Genomic DNA, 22,760 nt, shown 5'->3' with positions numbered 1-22,760 from the left:
CATGGGATGATGATTTTTCAATGTTGTTTTCAAATGTATTAACGTGTTCCTTAGCGAACTTCAGAATCTTGTTCTCTTAGAGCGCTTTCCTAAGATTGGGATTTCATTCTCATTATGTACCTGACTTGTGGGTTTGAAAAATTCCTTTAATCTTTGTATTTGTGGTTTTATATATTTCATTCATTCATAAACTAATTTTCAGAGCCTGTTGTGCTTTGTATACTTCCAAAGATAACATTTCAAACAGAATGTAAAAATCAGTAACACTTTAAGATGCAGTGTTTACTCCCAGTGGCAGTTCCTTAATACAGCAGAGAGAAAATCCTGTTTCGTGCAATGGCATAATCATTCATAATCATTTTGATACCATGATAATTTAAATTATATTATGTAAATATGCAACATAGACTCCTGTCTAGTACTGATTTTAAGAAATAAACTTTATCTAATTAAAAAATGAAAATTTGAATTTTTATATGATCTTAAATTTTAAATCTATATGATCTTAAATCTTACATGATTTAAGATAAATACCTAAGGTAACTTAAATGAAATACTTAGTTTTTATAAAAATTACAGGAATAATATCTATATCAATTTCAACAATTTATTGTCACTGTGTTTATATTTTGCGTTGTTTGTAAAGGTTAATATATATGTTTTATTCCCTTTCATTGTTTTGACCCAGAAGTTAGGAGACTTACTTTCTAGTATATTGTACCACTAGATAATTGCAGAATTTTTTATTACATTGGTTGGTCAATCTGCAAAATGAAGGGATTAGAGGAGATGATCTTGAAGATTCTTTCCACCTATGAAAAGAATGTTGCAAATATCTTATAATTTGAAACACTGGCATCTGCTCTATCTGTTATGACCTATTCTGTATCTTTTAACCTCTTCCTCTCTCTCAAAGTGTAAGTCTGCTTGTGGTGGATTCTTAATTTTCTTTCTTTCTTTCTTTCTTTCTTTCATTCTTTCATTCTTTCATTCTTTCATTCTTTCATTTATTTTTGAGAGAGAGGGAGACAGAGGATCTGAAGCAGCCTCCATGCTATCAACACAGAGCCCAGTGCGGGGCTCAAACCCATGAACTTCGACATCACTTAACCCACTGAGCCATCTAGGAACCCCTTAGTTTTCTTTTGTATGAAAATGTTTTTATTTTACTGTCTCTCACATATTTTCGCTGAATGTATAATTCTGCAGTACCACTTTCAGCACTTTCAAGTTCCATTGTTTCCTTCCACTGTTTGATGATAAGTCAGTAATAATCAAATCATTTCTCCTTATATGTAATGTGTTATTTTCTTTGTATTTATTTATTTGGTTCCCAGCAGTTTGACTATGATGTCATATATGACTACATATGGTTTTCTTTGTACTTAATCCTGCTTGGAATTTGCTGAGATTCTTAAATCTATAAATTTATCTTTTACCAAACTTGGGGAATCTGGCTATTATTTCTTCAAATTTTTTTTATACCTCATTTTTTCTCTGCTCCTTTTGGGACTCCTGTGTTAAACTTTTTTTATATTATCCCATAGGTCCCTGAGGCTTTTTCTTTTCTTCCCTTTTTTTTGTTCTTCAGATTCAATGACTTTTAACAGATTATCTTCAAGTTCATGGATTGTTTTCTCTGTCAACTCCATTTTGCTGTTATCAGTCCATTCAGTGAGTCTTTATTTCATACATTGTCTTATTTCTAGAATTATCAGGTGGTTAATTTTTTTTAACAGATTTTATTTCTGTGGTGGCATTTCTTCCTGTTTCTTTCGTGATAGCATGTGTTCATAATATGGATGTAAATTTCCTTTATGTCATTGAGCATAGTTACAATAGCTGCTTTAAAATCTTGACTACAAATTTTAACATCTGCGCCTGGTTGGGCTCTGTTGATTTTATTTTCTCTTGAGATTGGTTCACCTTTTTCATTCTGTATGTCAGGTAATTTTGGATTTATCGTGGGCATTGTGATAATTATGTTGTAGATACTGTAAGTTATATTTTTTGAAATATTATTGACTTGTGCTGTCAGTTTGGTTGGAACTCAAACTACAAACCCTGTCTTTTGGGTAACTGCTCACATCTATCTCCCTTGAGTTTTCTGATCTTTGCTAGGCAGCTTAGAGTCTGTCCTGCACATGTGTTGTTCAGGGTTTAGCCAGTGATTTGGGCGAGTTTGTACAACGAATTCCTTCTTTCCCTTTTAGGATTGCTTCCTCACTTTCTAGCAGTGTTTGTTTCCCCAGGCTCATAATCTCTGATTCTTCAGGCCAGAAAGACTGGGGAGTTTTAGCTGCTTCACATGGTCTTCCTCAGGCTAAAAGCCATAATAAACAGGAATTACAGCCTTTGCTTATCCTTGATTTTTCATTTCAAGTCACCTCCAGAATCTACCAGCTTTTGTTCACTCTTTAACACCTGCATATAATTGTTAGGATCTTTGGGGTTTGAGGGCGGGGTTTCTTTTCGCTCTTAGATGTCTTCGTTATCTGCAGGAAGGTCAGTCTAGTCTATGCATTTGCCACTTTCTCCCTGACTTCCTCTTTTCCAGCTACACTGGCTTTCTTGCCATTCCTCAATCTTCCAGCACCTTTCTACCTCAAGACTTTTGTGTTTCTTATTCTCTTTCATTGTTTCATTTTTCTCAATAGCACTTAACTAATTTCAACCCATTGTTTGTCAGCTGAAGGCGATGTTGTCCCCTAGGGATATTTGGCAATGTGTGGAGTCATTTTAGTTGTTACAACTGGAAGGGGGTGTCAGCAATACTGACATATAGTAAATAGAGGCCAGGGATGCTACCAAACATCCTACAATACACAAGATAGCCTCCTACAACAAAGAATTATCCAGCATAAAATGTCAGTTGTACATAGTATAAAAAATTCTCTTCTAACCTAATTTTCCCCAGACCTTCATGTGAGAACAAAAGGTCATACGAGCAGGATTTTTATCTGCTTTTTAGTTCATTGCTGTGTCTGTAGCATTAGAATGGTTCTGGTCTGTACAGCAGGCACTTGAAGTTTTTTGATTGAATGAATGAATGATAAATGGGTAAATTTGGAAAAAGGTCATACAACAAGCCCAATTTCTACTTCTAGCTACCATCTTTATCTCACCTCTTCATCCTTGCCAAATCCTGTTCATGTCACTTCATCTAGCATTTGCCCTTTCATTGCACAAATTGCTCTTGCCAAAAGTGGCCTGTTTCTAAATGCAAGGGATATTTTTAAATTTTGAAGGAGGGGGAGAAATTTCAAATGTGTAGAGAAGTAAGAATAATGTTACAAATCCACGTTGTCAAAATCCAATTGCAGTATTTCTCAAAAGGGCCTCTCTACTTTCAGATTATTTTAAAGCAAATTCCAGACATCCTATAATTTATCTGTTACTATTTCACTTTGTATCTCTAAAAGATAATCCTCTTAAAAACATAATTCCATCATTGTACCTTAAACTATTTGTTTATTTTTTTATTTATTTTCTATTTTCGGGAGAGAAAAACCTGTTTAGGGTAGAAGGGCGAAGTGGGGAGAGAGAATCCTGAGCAGGCTCCACGCTCTGTGAGGAGCCTGGTGCAAGGCTCGATCCCAGGACCCTGGGATCATGATCTGATCAAAATCAAGAGTCAGACACTTAACTGACTGAGACACCCAGGCACCTCCAAACCTAAAAAATTTTAAGAATTGTTTCTTAATGTCCTCAGACATCCAGTTATATTCAGATTTTCTTGATTGTTTCATAAATCCACTTTTTACAGTTTGTTTAAATCATGCTCCTAATGATGTCCTTATACAGCAAGTGATTGATAATTCTTTTAACCAGTAAATTCTCTCACCCTCTTTCTTACTTTTCTTTGCAATTTGTTGAAGAAAGCACATCATTTATTCTTTAGTCTCATAAAACATTTCTCTGCCCCTCTGTCTCCCATAATTGGTAGTTAGATCTAGAGACTTGATTAGACTGAGACTTGATTAGAATGAAAGAGCAAGAACAAGAAAACTCCAAAAGTAATATTCTACACTTCCATCAGGAGGAGGTACATAATTGTGATATTAGCAGGGGTGGATTATTGCTGTGTAGATTTATTTCATTATCAATTTCCTTTGATTTTTAGCTGGAATACTTACATAAAAGGAAATTTCTCATCAGTAATCACACCAAGTTAGCATTTAGACAGGGAAATTAGATAAATGTTTGATTCTTTTCCTTTATTTAAAAATATTTTGTAAATTTCTGTTAAGTCCTTCTGTTCTAACAAGTCATTTATTTAAATCCAGTGTTTCCTTACTGATTTCTGTCTGGATGATTATCCACTGATGTAACTGGGGTATTAAAGTTCCTTACTATAATTGTACTATTAACTTTTTGTCTTACATCTGTTAATATTTGCTTTATATATTTTGGTGCTTCTACGTTGGGTGCCGAAATATTTATAAATGCTATATCCTCTTGCTGGATTGACCCTTTTATCATTTTGTAACACCCTTCTTTGTCTCTTATTACACTCTGTTTCAAAGTCTATTTTGTCAGTTTGATACCCTAGACAAATGAAAATGTTTGTTTCCAGTGCATGGGATATCTTTTTCTGCCCTTCACTTTCATTCTGTGTGTGTACTTACATCTAAAGTGTATCTCTTGGATCACTTCTGACCTCCCTCTAGCTGCCATCTTGCTTCTCCCCCGTGTGTGCCCCTAATCTCAGCTTGTTCCCTGGAGACCCTCTGAGCACCAACCCTAGTCCCCCCTCCGTGGTCCCATTTCTGCTCCAGCAAGATGAAAGAAGCTGTCATGAACCAGGAGAAACTCGCCAGACTGCAAGCACAAGTGCACATTAGTGGGAAAGGAACTGCTTATCGAAAGAAAGTGGTTCATAGAACGTCTCCAGTAGATGATAAAAATACTTCAGTAACTCCTTAAAGAAGTTAGGGGTAAACAACATCTCTGTTATTGAAGAAGTGAATATGTTCACAAACCAATGAACAGTCATTCATTTTAACAACCCTAAAGTTTAGGCATCCTTGGCAGTGAACACTTTGACCATTACAGGCCACGCTGTAAAAAATAAAGTTGACAAAAAATAAAAATTGACAAAAAAAAAAAAAAATAAAGTTGGCAAAAAATAAAAGCTGACAAAAAATAAAGTTCCTTGCCTAGTCAAAAATTGAATAAAAATAACATAACACAAAATATTGTATCTTTTGTAGACAACTATAAATGGTTCGTGCTCTTTTATCCATTCAGCCACTCTTTTTTGATTGGAGAATTTAGTCCATTTACATTGAAAGTAATTATGAATAGGTGTGTGTTTATTGCCATTCTGTTAATTGTTTTCTGGCTGTTTCTCTAGTTTCTATCTGTTCCTTCTCTTACTCTCTTTGTGGTTTGAAGATTTTCTTTAATGGTATGCTCCAATTCCTTTCTCTTTATCCTCTATTTCACATTTTTGCTTTGATTACTTTTATGCTTACATGTAACAACACATATCTACAATCTGTCTTAAGTCAGTAATTTAAGTTCTAAAGCTCAACATTTTTACTCCCTTCACCACATTTTAGATTTTTAAAAAAAATTTTTTGTGTTTATTCATTTTTGAGAGACAGGACAGAGTGTGAGTGGGGGAGGGGCAGAGAGAGAGGGAGACAGAATCTGAAGCAGGCTCCAGGCTCTGAGCTGTCAGCACAGCCCAATGTGGGCCTCGAACCCACGAACTGTGAGATTATGACCTGAGCTGAAGTTGAAACTCAACTGACTGAGCCACCCAGGCGCCCTGCACATTTCATATTTTTGATGATAACATTTTATATCTCTTTATTTTGTGTATCATTTAACCAATTGTAATCATAGTTATTTTTACTACTTTTGTCGTTAACCGTCATACTGGCTTTATGTATAAAAGATATTTATTCTTTCATAATTTGTTCTTGTTACCAATAAGTGCCCTTTCTTTACAGCTTAAAGAAGTCCCTTTAACATTTCTTGTAAGGCCAGTTTAGTGGTCATGAATGCTTCAAACTTTTGTTTTCCTGGGAAACAATTTCTCTCTCCTTTAATTCTGAATGATGACTTTGGCAGGTAGTGTATTTTTGGTTGGAATTTTTTTTTTTTTTTTTTCCCAGCACTTTGAATATATCTTTGTCTTTCTCCAGGTTAGGAACATTTTCAACCATTATTTTTTCAAATAAGATTTCTGCCCCTTTCTCTCTCTCTCCTTGAAGCCCAATGATACAGCTCTTAGTCCATTTCATGTTTTCCTGAAGTCCCTTAGGCTATCTTTACATTTTTTCACTTTTTTTTCCTTTTTGCTGCTCTCATTGGGTGAATTCCACTGCCTTGGTTTTGAGTTCACTGATTCTTTCTTCTTTTTCATCTGGTCTGCTGTTAAACACCTCTCCTGTATTTTTCAGTTCAGTTATTGTATTTCTTAGTTCCGTGACTTACCTAATTCGTACTTTCATTTTCCATCTCTTAGTTGAAGTTTTGTGTTCATTCCTCTCCCTAGTTTGAAGAGTGTCTTTATAACCATTATTTTAAAGACTTTATCAGGTAAATTACATAGTTCCATTTCATTAAGGTTTCATCTTGTTCTTTTGACAGGTATTACTGTTTCTTCATTTTGCCTCACTATGTTGGTTCCTATACAATAGATGAAACAACTTCTCCCAAGTCTTGAAGGAGTGGCCTTGTGTAGGAGATGAACTTTTTCATTCAGCCCTGCCCCAGCTCTTGGTTGTTTCTCAAACCTCTGTGCTTGACCAAGCAGCCTGTTATATTTTTAATAGCTCCTAGTAATTGAGCATATGCTGAGACCTCTCAGTGTCCAGAGGGTAGGATCTCAGCACCTAGATTCGCAGACTAGAAGCCAGACCCTCGGGCAGCAGCTTCTAAAAGTAATGCAGATATGTATGGTTCTGAGGTGCCAAAAAGCATAAGCCCTGCTGACCACCAGGGCCAGATAATCTGGAGGTGTTCCCTGGGCTGCATTTGCAAATTTGGGGGCTTCAGTCAAGTGTATAGTCTCCTTTCTGGGAGATACCAGCAAGCTGAAGCAAGGAGAGGGAGAGCACGAAGATGGCTTCCATAGCATACATTCCTTCAGAGCAGCTCCATAGCCAGTGAGTGCCCAACCTGAAGCCTGCCCCTCTGTCTGGAGCTTCAGGACAAGCAAAGTGACCTTCACAGAAAGACTGGGGTGTGCCTCAGTCCACTGTACAGTGCCTTGAGGATTGTAACCTGCCCAGAACCGCTGCTCTGATTGACACCCTCCTAGGGGACCCCAAGAATGCAAAGCTCCTCTGGTCACCAGAGCAGGGCAATCAGAAGGCATCCCTGGGTGTTAGCTGCAAAAAGCGCTCAATGTAAAGCTTCCCTTCAGTAGACACTGGCATTCTAGAACACAACAGAAGAACATAAAGATAGCGCCTTCTCTCAGAAGTCTGTGGAAAGGATTACAGTCAGCCCCTTTCATTTCTAATGAAAGAGATGCTTCTTTCATTAGAAGCCTCTTCCTTGGGCCACAGTCATGATTAGCTAGTAGGCCTCCTTTACAGACAGACTCAGCTCCTGGGTCTGTTGCCTCTTTTTGTGCTATGGGTGCAGTAGCTGTTCAAGAATTGTCTCCAGCAAGCTTATCTAGTCATTATGTTGTATACCTGAAACTAATACAACATTGTGTGTCAACTCTACTCAAAAAAAATGAGAACTTTTTCTATGGGTTACAGACTTGTGAGACCCAGGAGCATAAGCTGCACAGGGCACCTGAGTGAGTCAGGCAAAGTCGAGGTGTTCTCTGGCAGCAGTCATGAAATTTGGGGCCACAGACAGGTTTTTGAGCTCCTTTCTGGGTAATGCTCATTATTACAGTTGTATGTGACCAGGAACACAAGCTTCCCTGGCCTCCAGAGCCAGGTGATCAAGAGGCATCCCCTGTGCAGCAGCAACAAAAATTAAGGCACCAGGCACGTGTAAAGTTACAGTTCTTTTCTGGGAGGTACTGGTGCTCTGAAGCATGCAAAGACAGCACCCACTGGTCTCCATTCCTGGGTACAGATTTCTAGATGTGTGTGTTAAATTAGATACCTGCCCCTCGGGCCAAGGTTTTAATATAAGCAAGTGCCTTGCCTCCTTTCACTTTAACTCGGTGCAATTGGCTACTTCTGAGTTGAGCCTTGGGGCAAGTGAGTCCAAGCACACAAGCCCTTTAAGAGGCATTTTACAGATTGCTACCATCTTGTGGGTCTTGGAATGTGAGATCTGTCAGGGTTTGTTTTTTTGTTTAGAGAAAGCACGAGCAGGGGAGAGGGGTGTGGGTTGGGGAGAGAGAATCCTAATGCACATTTGGGCTGCTACCATAATTTGGCTATTGTAAATAATCCTGTGGTAAACAGAAGGGTGCATATATTCTCTCAAATTAGTGTTTTCGAATTCTTTGGGTAAATAACCTTGTACAATTACTGGATCACTAGTTGATATTTTTAATTTTTTGAGGAACCTCCATACAGGTCTTCCACAGTGGCTACACCAGTTTGCATTCCTACAAACAAGTGCAGGAGGGTTCCTTTTTCTCCACATCCTCAACAACACTTGTTGTTTCTTGTGTTTTTGATTTTAGCCATTCTGATAGGTCCAAGGTGATATCTTATGGTTTTGATTTGTATTTCCTTGATGATGAGTGACGTTGAGCATCTTTTCATATGTCTGTTGGCCCTCTGGATGTCTTTAGAGAAATGTGTGTTCATGTCTTCTACCCATTTTTTAATTGGGTTATTTATTTTTTGGGTGTTGAGTTGTAGCAGTTCTTTATATATTTTGGATACTAACCTTTATTGGGTATGTCATTTGCAAATATCTTCTCGCATTCCCTTGGTTGTCTTGTAGTTTGTTTGTTTCCTTTGCTGTGCAGAAGCTTTTTGTTTTTATTTATTTACTTAATTTTTAATTTGTTAAAAGTTGTTTTCGTTTTTGTTTTTTTTAGTTTACTTATTTATATTGAGAGAGTGTGTGCCCGCAAGGTGGGGAGGGGCCGAGAGAGAGGGAGAGATCCCAGGCAGGCTCTGCACTGTCAGTGCCAAGCCCAATGCAGGGGTCAAAACTCACAAGCCGTGAGATCATGACCTGAGGTGAAGTCAGATTTCTTGACTGACTGAGCCATGGAGGCACCCCCAGAAGTTTTTTGTTCAGTTAGTTTATTTTTTTGAGGTGGGGGGAGAGAGAGAGGGAGAGAGAGAATCCCAAGCAGCAACCCATCAACTTAATACAGACTGATATATGTGGAAGGTATCATATACAATCTAATGGCAACCACAAATTAAAACTACTAACAGATGTGCAAAGAATAAAGAGAAAACAGTCCAAGTATATCACAGAAGTAACCCAGCAAACCGTGAAAGAAAGAAAAACTACAAAAACAAGTTAAAAACCCATTCTTTACGCTTCTCCAACCCCCACATTTTATGTATATAGTGTCCTATTTTACATCCTTTCATTTTGTGAATCCCTTGACTGACTTTTTATAGAAATACTTATTTTTACTGGTTCTGTGTTTCCTACTTTTCATACTTAACGGTCTTTTCCTTTCCAATCTTAACAGTTCTCTTTGATACTTCTTGTAGGGTTGGCTTAGTCATCTTGAACTCCTTTAGTTTTTATTTGTCTGAGGAGCTCTTTATCTGTCCTTCTGTTCCAAATGATAGACTTCCTTGGTAGAATATTCTTGGCTGTAAGTTTTTTCCCTTTCAGCACTTTGAATATATCATGCCAGTCCCTTCAAACTGCCAAAAATTCTGCTGGAAAATCCACTAATAGCCTCATGGGTTTTCTTCTGTATATGTACCTGTCTTCTTTTCTCTTGTTGCTTTTAATTTTTTTTTCCTTTATCTCTACTTTTTGCCATTTTGTTGGTTATGTCTTGGTGTGGACTTCCTTTGGTTGATTTTTGTTGGGGATCTCTGTGTCTCCTGGGTCTAGATATCTGTTTCCTTCCCCAGATTAGGGAAGTTTTTAGCTATTATTTCTTCAAATAAATTTCCTACCCTCCTTTCTCACTCTTCTTCTGGGATCCCTGTACTATGTATGTTATTGTGCGTGATGGAATCACTGAGTTCCCTGAGTCTGTTCTCATTTTGCATAATTCTTTTTTTCTCTTTGTTTAGCTTGATTGCTTTCCATTCCTCCATTTTCTACTTAATTTTTTCCTCTACTTCCAGCCTGCCATTTATTCCATCTTCATCTCTGGTTCTATTTTATGTTTTCAGGCTCTTTCTTAAGGGTCTCACTGATGTCCTCAACTCTTCTCTCAAGTCCAGAGAGTATCTTTATGATCATTACTGTAAAATCTCTATCAGGCATGTTACTTATACCTGTTCTGCTTAGGTCTCTTGCTGTGGTTTGTTCTTTCATTTGTGACATGTTCTTCTGTCTCATTTTGCCTAATTCTCTGTGTCTGTTTCTCTGTGTTAGGCAGGTCACATATGTCTCTTGAGCTTGAAAGTAGTGAACAGGATGTGTACTTTTAACAAGGAGACACTGGTCATCCTCCATAGGGGACTCAAAACTGTCACAGACTGAGCTGGCCAGGGCCACTCCACAAAGTGTGGAGACAGGTGGCTAATACCCTCTTTCCCTCTACCTTCATCTTCATTGATCAAGAAATTTAAAGATTTAAAGAAAATCCTTCCTATTTGGTTCAGGCTGCTCTAACAAAGTACCATAGATTGGGTGGCTTATAAACAACAGGAACATATTTCTCACACTTCTGAAAGTTGGGAAGTGTAAGTCTTAGGTTCTGGCTGATTCAGTGTCTGGTGAGGCTCTCCTCTATATCCTCACGTGGCAGAAAAAGCAAGCGAGCTCTCTCCTTTTCAATAAGGCACCAATCTCTTTCATGTGGGCCCCTCCCCTAAGACCTAATCACCTTCCAAAGGGCCTGCTTCCTAATATCACATTGGAGGTTAAATTTCAAAATAACTAATTTTGGGGAGATAGAAGCATTCCATTTGTAACACTCTTCGTCACTGCAAAACAGGAAGTTACCCCACCCAAACACCTCAAGTCTTGAGGAAGAGATTTTTCTTTTAAATTTACATAGATACAGAATGAGGTAGAACAGCATTTTGGACATGGAGTGGGCAAGGTGGTGGAAAGAAAGACAAATCAGCACCAGTGTTGCCCACTGTTTTTCTTTTCCTGGAACTTGGCTGTTAGAGCTGTCCCTAGAATAAACTGTACTGTGCCTTCACAGCCCTAACCTTGGAAGAACACTGTGCCTCAAACTATGTGCTATCTTTATAAAATAAAAGAAGTCTTCCAATTAGAAAGATTGAAAGTAAAGACCAGAGTAAAGCTATACTAGGCAAATGAAGTACAAAATAAAATGGAAGTAACAGTATTAATATCAAAATAAACTTTTAAGAAAGCAGAAAATACAAACAGTTCACAACATACCAATCCCCACTTACTATTAAAAATGCTAACAAACTGAGGGTTGATGGGGGGTGGGAGGAGAGGGTGGGTGATGGGTATTGAGGAGGGCACCTTTTGGGATGAGCACTGGGTGTTGTATGGAAACCAATTTGTCAATAAATTTCATTAAAAAAAAAAATAAAAAATAAAAAAAATAAAAATGCTTATGTGTATATTGGCAAAACTAAAATGGTAATGTGAGAAAGTAGCAAAGGGACCAAAACAATCGTAAACATTAGGAAATTTAAACACTTGGTTTTAAATGAAAATTGAAAATTACAGGCTGTTTAGCAGTGTCAGAACTCTGGAAGGCTAGAGGAATTGTCATTTACTCAAACATCAAATGCTTGTATTATTGCATAAGAAATAGTTTTTTTTTTTTTAAATGAGTAAACTAGTGATTTTCAGCTCAGGAAAATAGAACACACTTAGAGTAAGAAGAAATTAATAAAGATAAAATCAGAAATTTTATAGAATTAGAAAGAAGTAAAAGTGATGAGTAAAAATTTTAAATAACCCTTTCAAAAGATAAATAATCCATCCCAAGGTTAATTAAGACAATAGTAAATACTATAGATTCATATTCCTTTATCAAAAAACCATGTGCTTAGGTGGGTTTGAGAATTCAAACTTTTCATATTTTAGAAAAGTGGTATGGTGTACATACCATATCTTACATGACACCTCCAGTACATCTGAAGCAAAACCCTGTAGTCGAACTTTCTAGCTACATCACATTGAGTTTTTTGAGAGAAAAATGCTAACTACTCAGTGGTTGAGTTAGTGGAGGTTTAAAAAAAAAGCATTTGAGGGGCGCCTGGGTGGCTCAGTCGGTTAAGCGTCCGACTTTGGCTCAGGTCATGATCTCGCGGTTCGTGAGTTCAAGCCCCGCGTTGGGCTCTGTGCTTATAGCTCAGAGCCTGGAGCCTGTTTCGGATTCTGGGTCTCCCTCTCTCTCTGACCCTCCCCCATTCATGCTCTGTCTCTCTCTGTCTCAAAAATAAATAAACATTAAAAAAATTTTTTTTGAAATAAAAAAAGCATTTGATAAAATGCTTATTACAAATAAAGTACTAAGGAAATGAAGTAGAAAAATACTTCTTGGCATGTTGAAAAGTGTCCTCTAAAAATAATAGTAGGGGTAGCTGGCTGGCTCAGACAGTGAAGCGTGCAACTCTTAATCTCAGGATTGTGAGTTTGAGCCCCACGATGGTGTAGAGATTACTTAAAAATAAAATCTTTAGGGGCATCTGGGTGGCTCAGGTCGGTTAAGCATCTGACTCTGGCTCAGGTCATGATCTTACGGGTCGTGAGTGCTGACAGCTCAGAGCCTGGAGCCTGCTTTCAGAGTCTCTTTACCCTACTCTCTGCCCCTCCCCCACTCATAGTCCTCTGTCTCTCAAAAATGAATAAATGTTAAAACAATTAAAAATAAGTAAGATCTTTAAACAATAGTAAAAATAATAGTAAATACTAAAAACAGGTGTAAAAACATGGAGCAGCACTGCTCAAAATGTTTGTTATGGTGGTAAGTATAAAAAGGAGTGCACAATTAGAAATGCTAATAGAGTGACAGCAGTTTTACATTTGTTGACTATAATAGTTAGAGAACTTGGGCTTGTATTTTGTATGTCTGATTTATATTTCTAGCAGTTCATTTTCATTGTATTTACAAAAATTTTACTCCCAGTGGATTAGGGGGAAAAACTCAAAACCAGTTCTTCTTTGCAGATAGTTGTAAAGTTAAGACAAGACCCAATGTGTCCACTTACCACTGCCATTACTCTCAATGTGACAGATTTTTACTGAAGGATAGTGTTAAGTCTTAAAGAGATTTTACCATACTTGCAATCTAATGATTCAGCCTAATGGCAGAAGACACAGGACTTCTGAGTTAGAGACAAAGGATGTTTACTACTCATGGGATAGCAGGCAGCATGAGCTTCATGTTTGTATTGCCCCCCCCCCCCCATCTCCTTAAATCTTTTGGGGACAATATGGAGCAGGTCCAGGTAGATCCTGAGGGCACAGTTAATTGGTATTACACTTGAGGTACTTGGAGTTTAAGAAACTGGCGGTCTTAAAAAAAAAAAAAAAAAAAGGAGCTGCTGGCAAAACTGCAACCCTATCTTTTTTACTATCCTCATTAGAAAATAAATCTCCCTACCCTGGAGTAAGATCTTACCTCTGCCTTCCAAGGTTATTATTTGCTATTCAAACCTCCTTGAAAAGATGTTTAAACAAGACTTGGAGAGCCACAGATATTCATGGAGAATTGTCTTAACAGATAGAAGACTTGATGAAATGTAGAGCCATACCGTGTTTCTGGGTGGGAGGTTGCATTATCATGTCAATCAGTTCCTTGTTAAGAAGGCCATTCTCCTTGAGTAAATTGTATAAATTTAACATTCTTTGATGAATTAGATTTAAAAAGTTAATTAGGGGTGCGCCTGGGTGGCTCAGTTGGTTGAGCGTCCGACTTTGGCTCAGGTCATGATCTCGCGGTTCGTGGGTTTGAGCCCCATGTTGGGCTCTGTGGTGACAGCTCAGCCTGGAGACTGCTTCAGATTCTCTCTCCCTCTCTCTCTGCCCTTCCCCTGTTCACATTCTGTCTCCTCTCTCTCAAGAATAAATAAACATTAAAAAAAATTTTAAGTTAATTAGGAAAAATAATTGCTGAAAAATAGCCAAGAAGAATTTGAAAGTATACCAGCTGATCCTACCACATATTAATGAAGACTTTTAACTATTGTAAGATTACAGTAATTATATAATACTATTTCTAAATTAAAATATATATAAAATAATGCAGAACAGGTTTTGGACAGGAGAGGCCATTGTATGGAGGCTAGCACAAGAAGAAACTAGATTTGATGAAGAAACAAAAACAAAATAACCTTTTTGGACAGTAAGCAGTAGTAACAAAATTAAAAAAGGAAAAGGACAGTAAAACTTACTTGCAACTTGTATGACAAGAAATTAATAGCACTGAAATGTTAAATTCTTAGAAATTAATGAGAACAATGGGTATCCAGATAGAATAATAGGCAAAGGAAATGTAAATTAAAATAATAGGCTGTTATAACAAAAAACTGAGCTAATATTGGTACAGGTATAAAACACTTGCTATAACTTCCAGAATTGAAGACGTAGAGAAATAGATTGTCGTATATATATAGTGCTGATGCACATATAGAATTGCAATTTTTCTGTAATGCACCATGGTGCTTTTTAAAATGTTGATGCCTTTTAGATTTAAAAAAATTTATTTTTAAGTAATCCCTACACCCACATGGGGCTTGAACCCACAACCCTGAGATCAAGAGTCTACACTCCACCAACTGAGCCAGCCAGGCACCCCAGGTGTTGATGCCTTTTAACCCAGGAATTTCACTTTTTTTTTTTTTAATGTTTATTTATATTAGACAGCAAGGGAGGGGCAGAGAGACTGATACAGAATCCAAAGCAGGCTCCAGGCTCTGAGCTGTCAGCACAGAGCCCAATGTGGGGCTTGAACTCACGAGCCATGAGATCATGACTTGAGCTGAAGTTGAGGTTTAACTGACTGAGCCACCTAGGCACTCTCCAGGCATTTCACTTAAGTGAATCTTTCCTGAAAGAAGCCAAAATACAAAGAGTCTGTGGCAGTGTTGTTCTATAATTTAAGATCAGCTACAAGCTAAATGTTCATCAACGTGGTATTGCCTAAGTTATGCGTACTACTTCCATTCATTGGAGTAGTAAGTCATTAAAATTCATGTAGATTAATATTTAAAGAAGTAAAAGATGTATGTAAAATATTTTACATTTTATATACAATGTATATAAGACAACTGGAAGTCTTTTCTACCCATACTCTTGGTTGTCTCCTCGGTTTCATCTCTCTCTCCAAGTCACTTAGGAGTATGACTTTCCTAGTTCACTTCATTTAAATAGTGGTCTTGCATAGTGTCCCTTTTATTTTCTGCATAATTTTTCTTGGCAGTATTATATTGTCCTTGACCTATTATGTGTTGTTTAGCTTTGTAAGAATGTAGAAATATAATACAGCTATTTGAATATAGCTCTGTAAATACAGGACAGCTGTCTCTCTTGTTCATTTTTTCCTCAGTACCCAAAACTACATAGAAAGGGTCCTGACAGATGCTTCTTGAATGTGGAATGTATTTATAAAACTACTGAGTGGAAAAAGATTAACTATATACCATAAACTAAATGGACTTTTTTGGGAAAAACTGTTACTCGTTTACATATAAAATCTCCAGCTGGAGAATTATGAATAATTTTTACTACCCTTTTTTCTCCCTCAAGTGAGAACATAATAGTTTTTTAATCATTGAAAACAAAGATACTAATATTATGGAGACACGAAGGGGTGACATGTGGACTTCCTTTATGTGAAAGAATTTACTAGTCCCTGTGAGGGTGAAATTACTAACACCACCTTGTCTCTTCCTCTTGCAGGTAGCACCTCCCCCACCTCCACTTACTGATACACCTGATGCCACGGCAAATGCGGGCGAAAGTTTACCAGCAACCATGGGAGGACCTCTTCCTCCCCATTTGGCTCTTAAGGCAGGTAAGGGACTTGAAAGTGCATGTATGACAGTGGATAAGATACACATGATCCTGCTTCGTTATCATCTCTTTCTCATTTGGATAGAAAGAAATTACTATAGTAAACTCATAATGTTGAGAGAATGCAGGGGCTTCATAAATTTACAAATACCACCAGTGATTTCTCTTATTAAACATGGTATAGCCTGATTCCTTAGCTGTTGTTAGCTTTTACAAATTTTTTCTTAAAGTTGTAATTATTTTGAGAGCATGCATCTGAGAGAGTGAGGGCAGGGCAGAGAGAGGGAGAGCAAGAATGCCAGTCTGGCCCCACACTCTTCAGTGCAGAGCCCAGTGCGGGGCTCAGAACTCACCATGAGACCGTGAGCTCATGACCTGAGCCAAAATCAAGAGTTGGATGCTCAACCGACTGAGCCTCCCAGGTGCTCCAGCTTCTAATTTTTATCTCTGGCTAGATTTTGCACAGGCTAGAACATTTGATTAAAGGGTCTTGTTTATTGCCCTTTCTTTTTTATTTTTATTTTCATATTTTATTTTATTTATCTGTTACAAGTTTAATTTTTGAGAGAGAGAGAGTGTGTGTGAGTGGGCAAGGGGCAGAGAGAGGGGGAGAGAGAGAATCCCAAGCAGGCTCCACACCACCATCACAGAGCCTGATGCGGGGCTTGAACTCATGAAGCTGTGAGATCATGACCCGAGCTGAAACCAAGAGTTGGATGCCTAACCCACTGAGCCACCCAGACACCCCTGTTGCCCTTTCTTGTTTCTGACTAATTCCTCCCAGATATATTGTAGACTTGTTTACTTTATGGATCCAAAGTGTTGCTGAATTCTATATATTATTATCAAAGCTTTTATTGGTCTGCCCAGTATAGGAAAGATTTACTAGGATCTTGGTCAAGCTGCTTAAGTCTCAGATCCAACATTTATGAAATGATAATAACAGTAGTATTTACTTTGTAAGAAGATTGTTGTGAGGAGTAAATTTTTTTAAAAGGATGTCATAATTTTTGTAGAGCTAATAGGCAATATTCACTATCTTTATTAACTATCTTTCTCTGCTTTCCTACCAAGATTCATCACTTTCTTACACCTTTTCAGCTTCTCCTAATCCCCGTCACTAGTGCTAACAGTTTTCTCTCAAGGTCATAGTTAGCAAAGAAGCAGTTTTAACAAATTTAATCAGGTATCAAGTTTAATCAACTTGAAAATGTGTGCTAGATTGTCAGTAACTTATGATCATTGCCAGGAGCCCCCCTCTACATACAAGCCTTGAGATTATCAATTTAGACCTATACTCCAATCATGAAACACTTTTTAAGTAAGTCATGAAGATTTGGGGCCCATTTCCAAATAATTGAAACTTTGGCTTTCTAATTACAGAATGCCAAGCTCTAAGAATATTCTTTTGTAATGTTTTAGGATCTTCCTACAGTTTGATTCATTAAGAGAACACTAAATTTCTTTCCTTAATAGAAAATAATTCTGGAGTTGGGGCCTCTGGCTATGGTCCTCCTGGGCCCACATGGGATCGAGGAGCCAACTTGAAAGACTATTATTCAAGAAAGGAAGAACAAGAAGTACAAGCGGTAAGGCTGTCATCTTTTGTCACATATCCAGGATTGTGACTTAGTGCTTGATTCACTGCAACGTTCAAGATAATTCAGTTTAATAATTTGGTGATTCTTTTAAGTTGTCGTTTGAGAGTACTTGTTCACACAAGACAGCATAAACCCAATCTACCCATTAACTCTGGTCACTAGGGTCGCCTGTGAAATAACAGTATTTTTCAGGTGGTAGAATGTGTCCTCATCTGCTTTACAGGAAATGTAGGTACCTCAGTAAACCTCATTTCACGAGCAATCAGAGTAAAAATGTCTTAATAGGACAGCTTATTTTTCCACTTAATGTATTTGAAGTGTTAAAACCAACAAAAAAATTCGTCAGTGTTTCTTGGGAACAGTTTAAATACAGTACGTTTAGCTAATGGCTTGTTTATACAATAGGACCACCAGATGCAGTAAAAACTAATTCTGGTTCAATTTTGACTAGGATTAGAAACTTTAAAAACCATTTTTGCATTATAAAGGATGGCACAAAGAAGATACTGTTATAATTTTTAATGTTTAAGAGAGTGGAGTGGGGGAGGGCCAGAGAGAGAATCCCAAGGAGACTCTGCACTGTTAGTGCAGAGCCTGATACAGGCTCAAACCCATGAACCATGAGCTCATGACCTGAGCTGATATCAAGAGTCAGATGCTTAACTGAGCCATCCAGGCACCCCTAAATTTCTTTACCTTAAATATGCATAACTAAACTAAAATTAATGGAGCCAAATTTAATTATCATTGATTCAACAGACTTTAGAGTCAGAAGAAGTGGATTTAAATGCTGGGCTTCATGGAAACTGGACATTGGAAAATGCTAAAGCTCGCCTGAACCAGTATTTCCAAAAAGAAAAGATCCAAGGAGAATATAAGTACACCCAAGTGGGTCCTGATCACAACAGGTTTGCTTGTTTCAGTCTTTTCCTTCTATAGTAAGTTAGGTTGTTTTGTATATTCATCGTTCTATTTTTGTACATGTTCTCTGATTCAGTTTGTGGATTAGAAGTGAATTGTGAAAACAAGTTGCGCAAGAAAAATTGTCCTTGATTTGTAATTAGTAGTTTACTAGGATTTTCACTTAGGTGTGTGATTTTTAGAAGTTCTGCAAAAATCTGTGTTGCTAGACTTTTGAGGTTCTCCTTTGTATCTGTGAGAGGCAAAAATCATAGCCACAAGTGGTGGTTTGTCTGTGTTTGGCTTAACAATTAGCCCAAGGTGGTGAGTTTATTTACTGTCGCTGTGGTATTGTTAAAGGTAGTAGTAAGGATTATTTAATGGATCAAGTTAGACACTCAAGTTTCAAAGTCTCGGGTGAACTGCATGCGTCTAGATCCAAATTTCCCTTTAGCTTTGAAAGTTGCCAGCTCTTGAGTCCTGTTGAAGTGTGTAAAGGCTTATTGTAAAGCTGAAGGATAGCTTCAGTCTTTGTACGTGAGTTAAATTAGCCTACTTTTATCCTGTTAAGTTTATAAAACTGAACATAAAGGGAGGTCATTGTAACAGTTGACAGTATGTTTCTCAGCCTGCTTGCTGTTCTTCCTGAGAGCATTCCAGGGTGTAGTAATTATTACTCCCAGGAAGGCTCATATGGATTAGACTCTTCTGGGGGCACTGTATTTTTATTGGAAGGTAAAGAAGGCTATGGATGCCTTCTGGATGATTTAATTTGCTGTCCTTTATGTGAAATAAATTACTCAAAATGCATTAAAAGTATTTTCCTTGAAAATCAGAGTGTTCTCCCTTCATTACATCTAGTAATCCTAAAATAATTATTACCAAAATAAAATTTTGACACTATGATCAAAATGATGTTCAGAGCATGGTTCCCCCTGCTTCCTACTGTTTGTTCAATCCTGAATTCTCAAAATACTTAATTCTGACATCAGACTTTCTAAAACCCTTGGAGGTTATAAAGGAAGGATCCATTTATTGATTTTTCTTTAATATGTTGTCCTTCTGAACTGATTGAGCTTATTAGTATCACTTGGTGACTTTAAGAACAGATAAACCAAGCTTGTTGTAAAACATGTTTGATACCAGTATGACTCCTGATTCAAAGAATTGAAGAATTCAGGATATGACAATGAGGGAGGCAAAAGACCGTTGGGGGAGCTAGGACAGCATCTCCTTATGTCCTTTATTTAAAGGCATAACAGACAGCAACACCAGAGGTCTGTGTTCATAACACACATGTGCTGCTGCTTAGGCTGAACTAAGCAATCACATGGAAAACTATTGTAAACTGATTTCTGGTGTCGCTGTTCCCCCTAGGTGGAGGAGAATGAGATTGAGTGCTGACTTTAAGCCTGGCTGAGAAACATACTGGCATCGGTGTCATTAATGAAAGGGTGGATGTTGTTCCCCTGAAAGCCAGTGGCCTTTGACCCCTGAAGCCGCTGTGCCTGAAGGTCAGTTCACAAGAGGTATAGGAAGGAGTCTAACATTTATTTTTTTCTTAAGCCTTACCTAACCTTTTATTCAAAGCACAGAGTCAAGGCTAGAATGTACCTGAGCAGTGGAAGGATCAGATAGCATACAGTTTTCAAAGGACAGTTTTTGCTTTATTGAAACCTAAATTCATTCCCTAGAATCTGCTAGTGGTTTTAGCTCTAACTTCCAAAAAAAATATCTTGTTCTCTGATTTAATAAATAAGTGTGATATAAGTTTTTTGTTATCAAGGGCTGCTTCCAACTGCAGGCATATACCAGACCCCTGCCTCAGGAGCCACAGATGCATGCATAGTGTTTGTATGTTCACGTGTATGTGTGCAATGCATGCATATATTTAGCTTATCTTAACAGATTGAAGTCATTAGTGGGTGGCCCATGCAAAGCGATCTTAAAATAATCACAATTATAATTTCAAGAATTTGGGGCCTATTTCTTTGCCCCAGGCTAAATGGAAAATTCCTTTTCATTGAATGTGTTCTAGCTATTCAGACTGCAACCTTTGGAGTAAGTAAACATCTAAACCTTAACATTTTCTTTTTTGTGAACAGTTGGCTTGTCAACTTTGATTATGGTTGTCTTGTGCCATGTTGTACATTATTTGAAGTTTACATACACTTGATTTATTCTAGGATTGAACAGAAATAAGTGTTTACAATGGTTTTTTGCTGTGACTTGCCTAAGCAGTTGGAAAGCCTGCCTGATTTGGGAGTCCTGGATTTAGTCATTTCTAACAGTGAAATTCCTAACCTTGTTTGTATATGTTGTTACAGGAGCTTTATTGCAGAAATGACCATTTATATCAAGCAGCTGGGCAGAAGTAAGTATTACTGTTCTTGTGATATTCTGAGTCTTCCATAGTGGAGTAACAGTCTTCAGCCACATATATGTGAAGCTATATTAACTGAAAGAGTATTAATTGAAAGGTAGCATCTGGGGTATTTTAGAATATTAGTAATTCTATGAATTAGAGGGCTCAGTTTCCCAGTTTGCATGTGAAAAAGAGATCATGTTAGTATATTTCAAAGGGTAAGAAGAGATGGTAGGTAGGCAATTAGGAGTCTACCAGTGTTAGAGAGCTTTAAAACTTTTATTAATATCTTTCTACATGAGAATGTTTCCCAGTTTGTTCAGGTAAAACTAGCAAAGTGAAATTTAGAAAGTAAGTTAAATGATAGCATTTGAAGCCAAAGGTGGATGTGTAGCATTTCAGAGTCATAGAGTCAAGAAGAGGTGAGAAAGTTACCCAAAATAAACACAAAGAGGTTGCGGTTATTCATAAAGGAAGTAAAAAGACAAAGATCTGATCATGTATTCTCTATTCTAAGACCATAAGTTTAAAGCAGGCAGTGTTATTATACTTGAAAGGAAGGAACTAGTCCTGTGTACCTGGTTTTGTCCCTAATGTTGCTGGGACTCCATTTACTTATCTGCAAATTGAGAGAACAGCCTAAGATTCTATCCAGCTTGAGAATTCTGGAACTAACATCAATGATTTATAGTATATGAAAGACTTCTCATAAAATCATATCTTCAAATCATCAAGAGATGATGTTGAATTTTGTTATCCTAGACTTTAAAAATAAGTTAGACTTTGAGTGGATGAGATACTAAGGGATGAGGATAAAGGCAGTCTAATTTGTGCCATTTTCTTGAAGAATTTGAGTAGCTGCTGGCTTCATTCTGGTGCCAGGAACAGCAAACTGCAGGCCTCCGGCCAAATATAAGTTCACTACCTGTTTTATAAGCAAAATTTTATTGGAACATAGCAACACTCGTTTGTTTATGTCAGGGGCTAGCAAGCTTTTGTAAAAGGCCAGATCATAAATATTTTAAGCTTTGCGGGTCACATCTATCACCTGTTGTTATTTTTATAACTCTTCTAAAAACAGATAAGCCATTTTTAGTTCTTGGGCCGATAGTTTGTCATACTCTAGTTTAAGTGTTGTCTGTGGATGCTTTCGTGCTTTCAAGGCAGAGTTGAGTGGCTATGACAGACACGATATGGCCTGCCAAGCCTAAACTATTTATTATCTTATTCTTTATAGACTATCAGCGATTCTTGGAATCAGTGACCACTTTCGACCCATTTTTATTCCTTATTCTGTTTTTCAAAAGTTAAACTATGTTTTCTTTCTCTGTTTTAATGCCAGATGATATAGTGACAACTTTGTTGAAATACGTTAACTGCTTTCATAATGATGATTTGTCTGTGTCTTTGTATCAGCCTGTAATCAAGATAATTGATACGCTGTTAATGCAATTGCTGTTGGTTAGCAGTTAGAATGAAAAAGAATTTACAACCTACTCTATTTGGGGGGGGGGTACTTTTGTACCTAAGCCCCTTAGTTGTTGGGACTTATGATGAGATTTTTCTTTACTCAGATGACTTATCCTATTGTCTTTGGTAATCCTGACCTTAAATTATAGGGATTTTCGCACGCGAACATGGATCAAATAAAAAACTGGCAGCACAGTCCTGTGCCCTGTCACTTGTCAGACAACTCTACCATCTCGGAGTAATTGAAGCTTACTCTGGACTTACAAAGAAGAAAGAAGGAGAGACTGTGAGTCTTTAGACTTAGTAGTACAGAGAGATACTCTTAAGATTCAATTTAGCTTTTGATTTGTATTTGGCTAAAGAAGTTTAATTCATAGTTT

General features: G+C 37.4%; 1 protein-coding gene across 2 annotated transcripts in view; it reads left to right on the top strand.

The window, feature by feature from the left end:
* Nucleotides 1-22,760, top strand: part of DHX9 (DExH-box helicase 9) — a 52,206-nt gene that overhangs the window by 4,482 nt on the left and 24,964 nt on the right. Inside the window, exons 4-8 of one of the 2 annotated variants that reach the window (XM_043568667.1) lie at nucleotides 15,931-16,045; nucleotides 17,521-17,633; nucleotides 18,405-18,553; nucleotides 20,873-20,919; nucleotides 22,530-22,666. In XM_043568667.1, coding sequence (XP_043424602.1) covers nucleotides 15,931-16,045; nucleotides 17,521-17,633; nucleotides 18,405-18,553; nucleotides 20,873-20,919; nucleotides 22,530-22,666 — 561 coding nt within the window. Of the gene's footprint in view, nucleotides 1-15,930; nucleotides 16,046-17,520; nucleotides 17,634-18,404; nucleotides 18,554-19,948; nucleotides 20,060-20,872; nucleotides 20,920-22,529; nucleotides 22,667-22,760 lie in introns of those variants that run through there. The other variant, XM_043568668.1, reaches the window with a different exon arrangement.

The sequence above is a fragment of the Prionailurus bengalensis genome, chromosome E4 (genome assembly GCF_016509475.1).
Source record: "Prionailurus bengalensis isolate Pbe53 chromosome E4, Fcat_Pben_1.1_paternal_pri, whole genome shotgun sequence".
In the NCBI taxonomy this organism is placed as follows: Eukaryota; Metazoa; Chordata; class Mammalia; order Carnivora; family Felidae; genus Prionailurus; species Prionailurus bengalensis.
The sequence above is the reverse complement of the archived record's forward strand: the minus strand, read 5'-3'. Positions and strand labels throughout refer to the sequence as shown.